The 12,742-nt window shown below is 37.9% G+C and overlaps 1 protein-coding gene across 1 annotated transcript in view; it reads left to right on the forward strand.

Annotated features, from left to right (window-relative positions):
- Positions 1 to 1,203: 1,203 nt before the first annotated feature.
- The window catches only part of LCA5 (Leber congenital amaurosis 5), a 61,163-nt gene continuing 49,624 nt past the window's right edge, over positions 1,204 to 12,742 (forward strand). The window contains exon 1 of the mRNA XM_006898433.1: positions 1,204 to 1,399. Coding sequence (XP_006898495.1) covers positions 1,204 to 1,399 — 196 coding nt within the window. The remainder of the gene's footprint in view (positions 1,400 to 12,742) is intronic.

Here is a 12,742-nt window from a genome sequence, read left to right on the forward strand (position 1 = left end):
TAGGACAGGGTCAGTCTTTGGAGAAGGACGTCATGCTTGGGAGGGTGGAGGGACAACACAGGAGAGGAAGACCCTTGATGAGGTGGATTGATTCAGTGACTGGGTAATGGGGATAAGTGTCAGAGACAATAAAATTGGCACAGGATAGAGCAGGGTTTAGGGCTATTGTATATAGAGTCGCAATGAGTCGCAGGCAACTCGACAGCACATAACAACAACAAGGAAGTTACTATGATTAATCTCGCCAACAAAATTACTCATTGTGAGTTTTATCTCACAATGCATATTAATAGGGCTTAAAATACAATATGGCTACTATACATAATTTTTTTACTTTGTTTTGTTTTATTTTTAATTTCAGTATGCATTTTTCTCGTCTCACATTTGGTCTCATGATTTTCTACTTGAGTCATATAAGATACTTAGTAAAAATAAGAATGATAACCATTTTCCTGTTAGATCTTAGTATTTTTTTTTACTTCATATATACTATAGTTTTATGTAGTTTATCTTATAGATTTATATATAGAAATATTTTTATGAAATTATAGAAATTTTATATAATTTATATAAATTATTATATATAATAAACATATATTTATTAATTATATATATATCTCCTCTCCTCTTCCCACAAGAAAAGAACTTTAATCATAATACTTATTAAGTATGAATCACACCTAATTGCTTATTTTAAATGTGAAGGTACAAGAAGTCAAATTTAGCTCACATCTATTGAGAACACTTTTGTGCCAGGCACTTGAAATGTTGTATTATTTATATAAGCTATACTAGTGTCTTATCAAATAAAAAAATTAAAAAATAATAGTGTCTTATCTTCACTTATCTCTTATTATAATTAAATATATGTGAAAATTTTGATAAATTATAATCACTTTTTAGAAAAAATATAAACTATATAAGTAAATTTCTTATAATTATATGTAGAAATACAAAGGTGAACTATTTAATGATTATATGATGTGTCTCCCCCACCCCTTCCTTAATTGTAGGGGGGAGAGGTATATCTTCTGGTTGCTAACGTGAATTTGGAACAACTAGATACATGGAGAAAGCAGATTGTACAGATATGAATATTATCACTAGGATCTGAAGATTAGAAAATGTTCTTCAGTGTTCTCATGGACTCTTCTGGTGAAAAGACTCTTAAGAAATTATGTGGATAGAGACTTTTTCAGAACAATGGAGGAAAACTCAAAAAGTCCAGATAGTAATCAAGAAAGAAATTCAAGCAAACACCATTACTCTTACTGTTCATCTGATTTTGAAACTACTCCACAGTCTTCTGGCCAGTCTTCAGTGGTCAAACCCTCTTCACCTACAAATGTTAAGAAAAAGAATACTAAAAGACATGTTTCAGATAGCCAAGTATATCAAGGTATGTATTCTTTAAAAGAAACCTATAGACTTAATTTAAATGCTTAAAGAATGTATATATCTGTATGTTGAACACCTAGAAATGGAATTATGTATTTTTTAAATAAAATATAGTTTACCAATGTATATACATATTGCTTGTTTATATTACTGTATATTGTTGTTGCTGTGTGCAGTCAAGTCACTTTTGACTCATAGCAACCTTATGAGTAACAGCTCTGATCCTTGCTCTATCTTGAGCCAGTTTCATTGTCTCCCACACACTTGCCCCCATGACCCCAGTCACTAAGTCAATCCATCTCATCTAGGGTCTTTCTCCCTTGCACTGTAACACTACCCTTTCAAGCATGATGATGACAGTAGTCCTATTTGTTCTCTTAGCAGTCCATGGTATATTCAGTACACTTCTCCAGCACCACATACTTTAAAGTATAGAATCTTCATCTGTCATCCTTAGTCATTATCTAGCTCTCTGATGCATAGCAAATAATTGTGAAGACCATGGCCTGGATCAGGCATACCTTAGTTTCTAGATGGACATCATTGCTCTTCAGCACTCTGGAGACGTTCCTGACACTGCCGCCTCCTGGTCCAAGCATAGGTTTTGCATAAGCACTATCAAGTGTTCTGGGATTTCTATTCTCCTCAGAGTCAGACCCTGTATATGTATTACTCTGTTCTATTTGAAATCATACAATGTACAGGTAAAAAAAAAGGTAGCATAAGGCTTCTTACTTTTTGTTCCTAAACAAATGATTTCATGATATTTTCAAGGAAGAAAAGTCACCAAAAATGTATAACTTTCTGTATTTTCACTTTAAAATAATGAAAATAATTAAAATAATGAAAGAAATTGAATCAGAGGAAGGGGCATTTTTATAGATTGAGTAAACTTATATTATCTGAGTAACTCAGTGCTTAAAACCTAGACAGAATTTAGGACTTAGAGTGCTAGTTTAATTTGTTTCTTACTACAATGTATTAAAATAGAATTGATCATTGGAAAGAATAATTCTTATTAAATTGTTAGTGCTCTCTAATTCTAAGAACTAGCAAGTCCTTAAAAAAATATCATGCTGGGAAAGGTAAAAGGTTAGCAAAAGAGAGTGAAGACCCCCGTAGATGGACTCGTGTATGGGGTGATTGTGAGCATGCTGCATGATAGGGCAAGGCTTCCCTCTGTCATAGGATTTGTTAGGATTTGAAGTCAATTCAGTGACACTTAACAAATAAAGTGTTTATGCATATTTATGTGTTCTATAATTCTCCAGCTCACTAAGTAAATGGTCAAAAGTACTCTCCAATGCACTTAGTAACAAAATCTTTTAGGATATATACTTCATAGAAAAAGAAGCTGTGGTAAATTAGAGAATACAGTATTCATCAGTAAATATACAGAGTTGTAATAGGAGCAGTTTAGGATGATGGGAGTTGCAAAGCAGAGTGTAGTAAAGGTAGACACCAATAAGGGAAACAGGGACCAGGTTGTGAAAAACCTAACAACTGTTGCCGTTCTGTTCTTTTTAGAATAAAGTGTTCTCTTTTTGTGGGAAATAGTTAACTATTGAACAGTTTTAATTTAAGCAGGAATTATAACTAGATTTAATTTCATGAATGTTTAATTTGAAAAATATTTGCTTATTAAAAGACAGTACATTTTGAAGTCAACCTTTTCATGGACCTCCTTATAGCTTTAAGAAATATTCTGTCTCTTCTCTTTTTTTCCTCTCTGCAAAGTTGCAGAGTGTTTCCTCTTTCCTTTGAAAACTCTTATTAAGAGCCCTGTTTTGATCTTGTGATTAAGAGCATCATTTTATCTTAAACTTTGCCTATAATTAATAACAAGCAAGTGTTAAAGGTCAAACTTTAGGAATTTATTTAATTTTAATTTCTATTTAATTCCAAGAAAAAATTTACTTGATTCAAAGTCCTTACTATCAATCTATGTTGGAGCTAGAGGTGGAGTCCAGCTGGCAGAGTGCCTCAACCTTTGGATTAGCAGGGACTGACTATGTTATCAGAGCTCCCCAGATTCACATAGTGTTGTTGTTTGTTGTTATATGCTCTCCAGTTACTTGCGACTCATAGTGACCCTATGTACAGCAGCTCTGAAGCCTGTTCTATCCTGAGCCTACCTTACTGTCTCTGATACACTTACTCCCATTACTCTGGTCACTGAATCAGTCCATCTCATCCAGGATATTTCTCTCTTGCACTGTCCCTCCAGAGATATTTTCATTTTTCTCTTCTTCCCCAGAAGCAACTTCTGAGACTACCCAATTAAAGACTCAGAACTCCTAATAAGCTTTCTCTTATTTGAGAAAATAATTGAGTTGTTAAAAATAGTCCCAGCATCACCCTGAATTTCCATCATTGCTATCAACTTAACTTGCTACTTTTTGTTATTCCACTGTCTTCTGAATTAAATTGTGGTAATTTGTTTGCTTCAGATGGAACAACAGGGGTGAATCCATTTCCTAGATCCGCTGTAATAAAGTACCACATATGGGTGATTTACAACAACATACATTTATTCTTTATAGTTATGAATGTTGGAAGTCTGAAAACAGGTGTGGGCAGTGTTCATTTCATCTGGAGATTGAGAGGGTCTGTCCATGCCTCTCTCTGAGCTCCTGGAGGCTGCTAGCAATCTAGTTTCTTTGGTGTTAACCTTTCTCTCATCATCAGTGATCACTTAGTGTGTGCCCACATTTCCTGTGCCCTAAAAGAACAGCAGTGATTGAATTGTGTTGCATTCTTCTGTTAATAATCTCAGTTTTACTTTATACATCTGTAAAGACATTTTTCTAAATACGCTCATATCCACAGAAACAAAGGATTAAAACTTCAGACTTGTTTTGGACAGCAAAACTCTGCTCAGAATAAGGGACGAACTTAACTTTTTAAATTAAATTTTATTAATTTTAATGAACATTTACAGAGATTTTGGATTTCCATTCATTCATTGTTGCAGCATTTTCTCTATGCCTCCCAGTTCATTCCTTCTTCCCCACCTTGAAAGTCTGCTTTAATTGTCCCATTGCCACAGTGCTTGTCAAAGCCAGTTCTGATTAATCTCCTTTGTCAGTGTGCCCTTTGCCATTCCCTGTCACTCCTCCTTGAGAGAGATTTCACCCTGATTTATAAGGAAAAGGGGACGGCGTATTCTTTTAGCTACTGCTGCTGAAAAGGGACTCTGTAGGTTTCAGGGTGAAGATCTTCTCTCACTACTCTAAAGGGCCCCTTTGGCAATAGGAAACACATAGACTATTGTGGAGATTGATTTTGGAATTTAGATGCACTGTTATCAATTGTGCTTAGCCATATATGTTCATATCCTTGAAGATGCATCATGGAACTGTTACAGCCTAGAAGACACAAATTTAACAAGTTAAAAGTACATGAGTCAAAAATTAAAAGCAATAATATTCCAAGTGGAGGCTCTAATAGTGGCACAAATCAAGTTACAAAGGGAATGTAGTTCTTAAAATAAAAGGCTTATTGACTAGCACTTGGTCTATTATAGTATTAAGGTTAGGAACAACAAGATGTAGAGGCTCAACTATGTCATTTATTGTTCTTAAGTCCTAGACCGAATTCCATCTACCATTGGGTTGTTTTATAGCTCGGAAGTCCACATGCAAGGCAAAGGTGAAGTAGGTTTTTCATCAATTCCAACAACTAAGAAATAGTGAGAAGAGTTGGGACCTCAGAAGGCTTTTAGGACCAAATAATAGGCTCTTGTGTCCAGGAGAAAATGAATATACTTACCAGTAATGTTAATGCTCACCCACAGCTCTTCTGGGAGGATCTAAATCGTTGAACCATCCTCTTCTGTTTCCAGCTGGGAGCTGGGGCCTGTCAGTCCTGTCAGCCATGAGGACCTGATGTAGGCCACCCTTGGCCATGTGTCCTTCAAATCCACACTTAAAGCAAGTGAGTGGGAGCTTCCTCTCTACTCCCTTGCCTATCTGTGGCTCTCGTCTGTGACACTGTCTACTGAAGTGGCCCAGCTTTCCACAGTGGAAGCAATTCTGACCTCCTTTTTGGGTGGTACTGTTTATGAGTAAGACTTCCTTTTCCTGACACAGGCCCTAAACCGGCAGCAATAGCTGCCCCAATAATTTTGGCCATTCTCTGGTCTTTTCTCTTCCCTCTAGATCCCAGTTGTTTAAACGAGTAACTTTTTCTTTAAATACTAAAGCAGTTTCTCTTGGTTTAAATTTTAGTCACTAGTAATTTAAGGAAATGACAAGTGTGATGAAAATAGTATCTTGAATTTGAGAATTCTCATGTTTGGCATTAGACATCACTCTCTTTTTAAATTTCGGCATATTTAAAAAATAAAATTATGTGTTTATGAAATTTTATATGTATAATGACGAACTTTAGTAATGGCTTAGGTTATATTTAATGTTGTTGTTATGCTCCATCGAGTCATTTGTGACTCATAGCGACCCTGTGTACAACAGCCCTAAGCCCTGCTCTATCCTGTGCCAATTACATTGCCTCTGACACCCCCACCCCGATTACCCCAGTCACTGAATCGATCCACCTCATAGAGGGTCTTCCCCTCCTACACTGTCCCTCCACCCTACCAAGCATGATGTCCCTCTCCAAGGATCTGTCTCTCCTTACAACATGTCCAAAGTATGTTAGACGAAGCCCAAGAATCCTTGCCTCCAAGGAGTAGCCTGGTTTAACCCTCTCCAGGATGAATCTGTTTGTTTTCTTGGCAGTCCGGGGTACATTCAATACTCTTCTCCAGCACCACAGCTCAAAGGCATCAATTCTCCTTCTATCCTCCCTCAACATTGTCCAACTCTCTGATGCATAACAAGTACTTGCAAAGACCATGGCCTGTATCAGGCACACCTTAGTCTCCAGAGAGACTCCGTTGCTCTTGGGTACTTTAGGGAGGTCCTTAACAGCAGACTTTCTTATCGCAATACGGATTTCGATTTCCTGGCTGCTGGTGCCAAGAGTGTTGACCATGGAGCCGAGCAAACTGAAGCTGTGAACAATCTCAGTCTCCTCACCATCCATCCTGATGGTACCAATTGGTCCAGTGGTGAGAATCTTTGCCTTCTTGACATTGAGCTTCAATCCATACTGAAGGCTGCAGTCCTTGACCCTCCACAGTAAGTGCATGAGGACCTCCTCAGTTTCGGCTAGCAGGTTTGTGTCATCTGCATAACGCAGATTGTTAATTGACCTTCCACCAATCCTGATGCCATATTTCTCATAGAGCCCAGCCTCTCAGATAATCTGCTCTGCATACAGGTTGAAAAGGCATGAGGATAGGACACATCTGTGGTGTACACCCTTCCCAATTTTGAACCCTGCAGTGTTAGCCTGCTCTGTTCTGACAACTGCCCCTTGGTCCAAGTATAGGTTTTGCATTAGCACGATTAAATGTTCTTGTATTCCCATTCTTCTCAGAGTCAGCCTTCCATTTTTTTCAGTTGTGTAAAGAAGCATATCAAAATTGGAGGGTATAGTTTTATTTACTGTATGCTTTTAAAAATGAGCCATAATTTGTTTTTAAAACCTAAAGGAGGAAAAAGTGGATTTCCACCCCCCACTTCTTTGTGGTGACTTAACAAAGTGGAGACATGGAGTGACATTCATTACCCTCAGTCATCCTCTTAATCATTGCTGGCAGTACTGCATTTTATCTTGATAGCTGTTTGAATGAAAGTGAAAAGATAAATGAGAGCTGTGAATTTTTTAGTTTTAATTAACTGTACTTTTAATGATCAGTCTGTGCTTATAATAAAAGGATATGCTAAAATAAGTGTATAGTTGTTTAGGATATAAAAAAGTGGTTATGTATATGACTAAATGAAGTAAAATATTAGTAAGAACGAATTCTGATTCTTGCATTATTTAGTTTTAACTTATTCAAATCAAGAAAGCTCTTATTTATATGAAATTTCACCTTCTGAGTAATGTACATTTTATTCATAAAAGTCAGGCTTGAATCAGTTAAATTCATCTTTTCTATGATCATGTGTGTGTGTAATTTACTGCCTCTGAAAACCTGCTAGAGGGTCATCTATTGCTTTATTCTGACTCAATGACACAACAGCAACAACAGCTAATACCTAAGTGGTAAGGAATTGCACCACCACCTCAAAAGTAAGCTGTTCAAATCCACCTGTTGCTCATCAGAAGAAAGGTGGGCAGTCTTCCTCTCCTGTGCTATTTACTCCTTCTAAAAAACTTGCTGAAGGGTCAGCTATGAGTCTGTTTTAATTCCACAGTATTCAACTATCAGTCTTATCTATGTACATAAAAATACGTGCCTAATGGCAAGAAATTATGCTGCTGAACTGAATGCATGTGGTTCATATCCACCAACTACTCTTCAGGAAAAAGATGAGCAATCCTTTCCTGTGCAGTTTGCAGCCTCTGAAAACCCCCTGCAGGGTCAGCTATGAGTTGGTTGTGATTTGATGGCATATAACAATAGCAACAACATGGGTAACCTTATCACTTCATTGCCATTGAGTAAGAACCAACTCATAGCTGACCCACCAGTGGGTTTTAAGAGCTAGTAAATCACACAAGAGGAAATATTGCCTGCCTTTCTTCTTGGGTTGACAGAACACCTCCAGAGTCAAACAAAACAGAATTGAATAGAATAATACATATTATTTAACCAAATATATCCAGAATACTTGTCATTTGAAATTTGGAAGACAGCTACCTGGCTGACTGACTGCAAGAGATCCATATTTATTCCCATTCCCAAAAGAGGTGATCCAACAGAATGTGGAAATTATTGAACAATATCATTAATATCACATGCAATCAAAATACTGCTGAAGATCATTTAAAGATGTCTAGAACACAGATGGAAACTGCCAGAGCTTCAAGCTGGATTCAGAAGAGGTTGTGGAACCAGGGTTATCATTGCTGATGCCAGAGAATTCCAGAAGAATGTCTATTGACTATTCAAAGGCATTTGACTGTATGGATCGTAACAGGTTATGGCTAACATTGAGAAAAGTTAGAATTCTAGAACACTTCACTGTGCTCTTGTGAAGCATATACCTAGAACAAGAAACTGTTGTGTCAACAGGGCAAGGGAACACTACTCAATCTCTTAAGAACAAATATTGCATAAGGCCACTATTGAAATAGAAAGATAAGTAGTAAAACATGAATGGGGACCCAAAGGTGGAAGAGGTGGGAGCAGAGGGGTGAGGATGGGTAGGGACAAAATCACAGGGTTGCCCAATTTGATAGGTGGAGGGATAGGGTAAAGGAAATGGGGAAGATCTGGTGGGGACTTGAAAATATAGTCCAATAGTGATTAATTTTATAAAATGTGATGCATGGGAATAAGTGTATAAAACACCATGTGAAGAAATAGTAGAGACACAATGTATACAAACGTTGTAAACAAACCACTATAAAATAAAAAAAGGGAAAAAAAATTAAGGTGGATGTTAAGATTGTATTCTTTCTCCAGACCTACTCAGTCTGCAAGTTGAGCACATTATTTGATTGCTAGACTTGAGGAAGATTCATCAGTAACCTTTGGTATGTAAATGACACAGCCTTGCCTGCTGAAAGTGAAGAGGACTTGAAACACTTTTTGCAGAGAGATTGAGATTGTTCACAGCTTCAGTTTGCTCGGCTCCATGGTCAACACTCTTGGCACCAGTAGCCAGGAAATAAAAAAACGTATTGCGATGGGAAAGTCTGCGGTTAGGGACCTCTTTAAAGTACTCAAGAGCAACAGTGTCTCTCTGGAGACTAAAGTGCGCCTGATACAGGCCATGGTCTTTGCAATCACTTGTTATGCATCAGAGAGTTGGACAATGACTAGGGAGGATAGAAGGAGAATTGACGCCTTTGAGCTGTGGTGCTGGAGAAGAGTACTGAATGTACCATGGACTGCCAAAAAAACAAATAGATTCATCCTAGAGAGGGTTAAACCAGGCTGCTCCTTGGAGGCAAGGATTCTGGGGCTTTGCCCAACATACTTTGGACATGTTGTAAGGAGAGACAGGTCTTTGGAGAGGGACATCATGCTGGGCAGAGTGGAGGGACAGCGCAGGAGGGGAAGACCCTCTATGAGGTGGATTGATTCAGTGACTGGGGTAATCGGGATGGGTGTGTCGGAGGCAATGAGATTGGCACAGGATAGAGCAGGGTTTAGGGCTGTTGTACATAGGGTCGCTATGAGTCGCAAGCGACTCGACGGCACATAACAACAACAACAACATCAAACACTACAGCTTTCAATATGGATTTCATCACAACATCAAGAAAACAGTCTCACTACTGGACTGATAGGCAGCATCATGATAGATGGAGAAAAGTTGAAATTGTCAATGACCTCATCTTACTGTATCCATAGTCAGAACACTATGAACACAGTACCAGCAGTCAGGAGATCAGAAGATGTATTTCACTGGGAAAGTCTGTTGCCAGACACCTTTTCAAAGTACTTAGGATCAATGATGTTAGTTTGAGAACTAAGGTACGCTTGATTCAGACAATGGTCTTTTCACTCACAGTGCATCTGAAAACTGGAGAGTGAATAAAGATGACAGAAGAATTGATGCCTTTGAGCCACAGTGTTGGAGAAAGGTACTGAATATCCCCATGGACTGCAAAAATACCAAACAGATATGTCTTGGAGAAAGTTAAGCCTCCTTGGAGTGCTCCTTAGTGAAGTACTCCTTGGAGACAAGTATGGTGAAGCTTTGTCTCACATACTTTGTCCACATTACGAGGAGAATTCCTCGAAAGACATCATACTTCAAAAGGTGGATGGATGATGACGGTGAAGCCAGGGGTGATGGTGTGGATTGAAACAGTGATTGTAGCAATAGGCTCACGTGTGTCAGAGATGTGAGGATGGCATAGGATAGAACAGGGTTCAGATCTGTTTTTCATAGGCTTGTTATGAGCTGGACTCAGCTCAGCAGCACCTAACAGCAACAACAACATCCAAAATAGCGTAGTTTTAAATTTTTTTAAAAAATATAGTCAGTATAAAGCAATGTGAAATATTTGACGCAGTTTGGTATGAAGTTTTATGATAGTGTGTATTTTATATTTGTAGCACATCTCAGTTAAACTTTACAGGTTTCTCATTAGCTATATATGGCTGATGGCTTCCCTACTGGCTCACATACTTAATAAATTATGATTAGGTGACTAGCTTTTTATAGTCAGTAGTTGAATCCTCACTTCCATGTGGGAGACTTAAGATTCAGTTCCTGGACAGTACATATCATGCACAGCCATCACCTATCTGTTCGTGCTGTCTTGCATGTTGTGATATTGAACATGTTTCAGTGAAGCTTTCTAAGATGGACTAGGAAAAAAGGCTTCACAATCTACTTTGGAGAACTCACCTGGTGTCCCTATGGCTGATGTTACCTAGTTTCACCATGGTTTCACGTGCCTCCCTTGTACCCCAGGTTGGCCTGCCAGTACCCCGTGATGTCTGGAGTGGTCTGGCTTCATGCCTTTTAGCCCCATCCTCTGCAGCTCTCTGCAGCCAGCTCCTTTCCCTTTCCCCTATGACAGGTTTAACAGTCTGCTTGCACCCTAACAGGAGACTGGGAATGGTGTCAGTGATGAGCTCCCTCACTGGGTGACTGATGATGCAACCCTACTCATGCCACTGCCTTGATAGTCCTGTGGCCCCAGCTTGGCCTCTGCTGTCAATTGCATTAAGATAATTTTGGTATCATTCCTTCTTCCCCAACCGCAGTATCACAGTGTGGCCCACACACCTGCACTCCTAGTGACCCTCGTGGAACGTGGAGGTGGTGCACGACCTGACATGCTTTATTCTGCCCTGCATGGTGCTGCCATGAGTCAGGGCCAGTTGTGTTTGCACCAATTCCTTTTATTTATTAAAGCATATATAGTGGCATCAGTAAGATCATGTATCTTTATGATGTTAGATTGTAAATCTTCCTATTCTGTACTGGAATCAGTGTTCAGAGCTAGGCAGGTGAAGAGGGAAAGGCTAAATATTCTTGTTTTTCTTAATTTTCTTTATTCTATAATTCATTTTGTCCTTGAAAGAATGAAATCACCTTGAAGATTCTTTTCAGATGTGGCAGGCTTCCAGATGCTGCTTTTAAAAGAGAGGTACTTGGTTTATAAATTTTAAACCAAGCAAGATAATCATTATTACTTAAAGCAACATTTACTTGTGGCAAATAAAAAGAATTTCATTATTCCTAACTTTTATGAAATGTTCTTATTAATATGTATTTTTTAAAATTTTATTATTATTTTTGTGTGTCTTTGTACTGTCAAATCAGATCTGACTGGTACAGGAGGAGATTGTCCCTCCTTTCCCGGCAGAGCATCTGGCGGATTTGAACCATGCGTCTCTGGGATTGCAGTGCAACTTCTTGCCACTAGGCCACCAGAGCTCCCCTTAATATGTATATTTTAAAGATTTCAGATGTGTATATCTATAAGACAGATATTTTTTATTTTCTCTTGTTCTTAAATTATGTCAAATGGTTCTTAATTTTACATAGACAAAATCCTGAACAAAAGCACTCATATAATCCAATGTATTCTGTTAAGACTTTGCTATTTTCAATTACTAATAAATGGGATCTAAGCCCTTATTACTAGTAGAGTATTTGTGGAGTGCTTTCAGTTTTGCATACTTTATCCAACACTTAGAGAAACCTGGTTTTGTAGGTAGTAGTATTCTCATTCCATAGGAAGGAAAGTAAACTTGGAAAGGTTTAATTGAATAACCCAAGGAGTTATTAATTGGTAAATATAAGTCCCAAATCTTTTTGTTGTACAGCACACTGTCATCCTACTTTCCCGAGTAAATAATTACCATTAAGTTGGAGAAGACAGAACCTCTACATTTCTAATAATAGTCCCAAATATCTTGATATATGTGACTTGAATGTCTCAATATTATACACCATACTGATGCTGATGATGCCTATTTGGATTCTGCCATCTTATATATTCTCGTTGTTACATGCTCTTGAGTCAGAACTGACTCAGATCTCACCCACCAGCATGGGAGGAGATTATCCATCTTTCTCCTGCATAGCAAGCTGCTGGATTCAAGCCACCTGCTCCTTTGGGTTGGCAATGCAACTCCTTATCCAATATATCACCAGAGCTCTTTAATATATATATATATATCGGGGAAAAATATATGTATAGGGATATATATGTATGAAATATATGGAATAAATATTTTATATATCTTTTATAGAGAAAGTTAAAAATTGTTAAAGCCTGATACTGTTGTGTTTGACGATAATACAAAATGATTCCGTACAAACTACTTCTGAATAATTTTTTCTTTTATTTTAATAAT

This window comes from Elephantulus edwardii, unplaced genomic scaffold (genome assembly GCF_000299155.1).
Source record: "Elephantulus edwardii isolate Elephantulus edwardi_28Jun2011 unplaced genomic scaffold, EleEdw1.0 scaffold00229, whole genome shotgun sequence".
NCBI classification, from domain to species: Eukaryota; Metazoa; Chordata; class Mammalia; order Macroscelidea; family Macroscelididae; genus Elephantulus; species Elephantulus edwardii.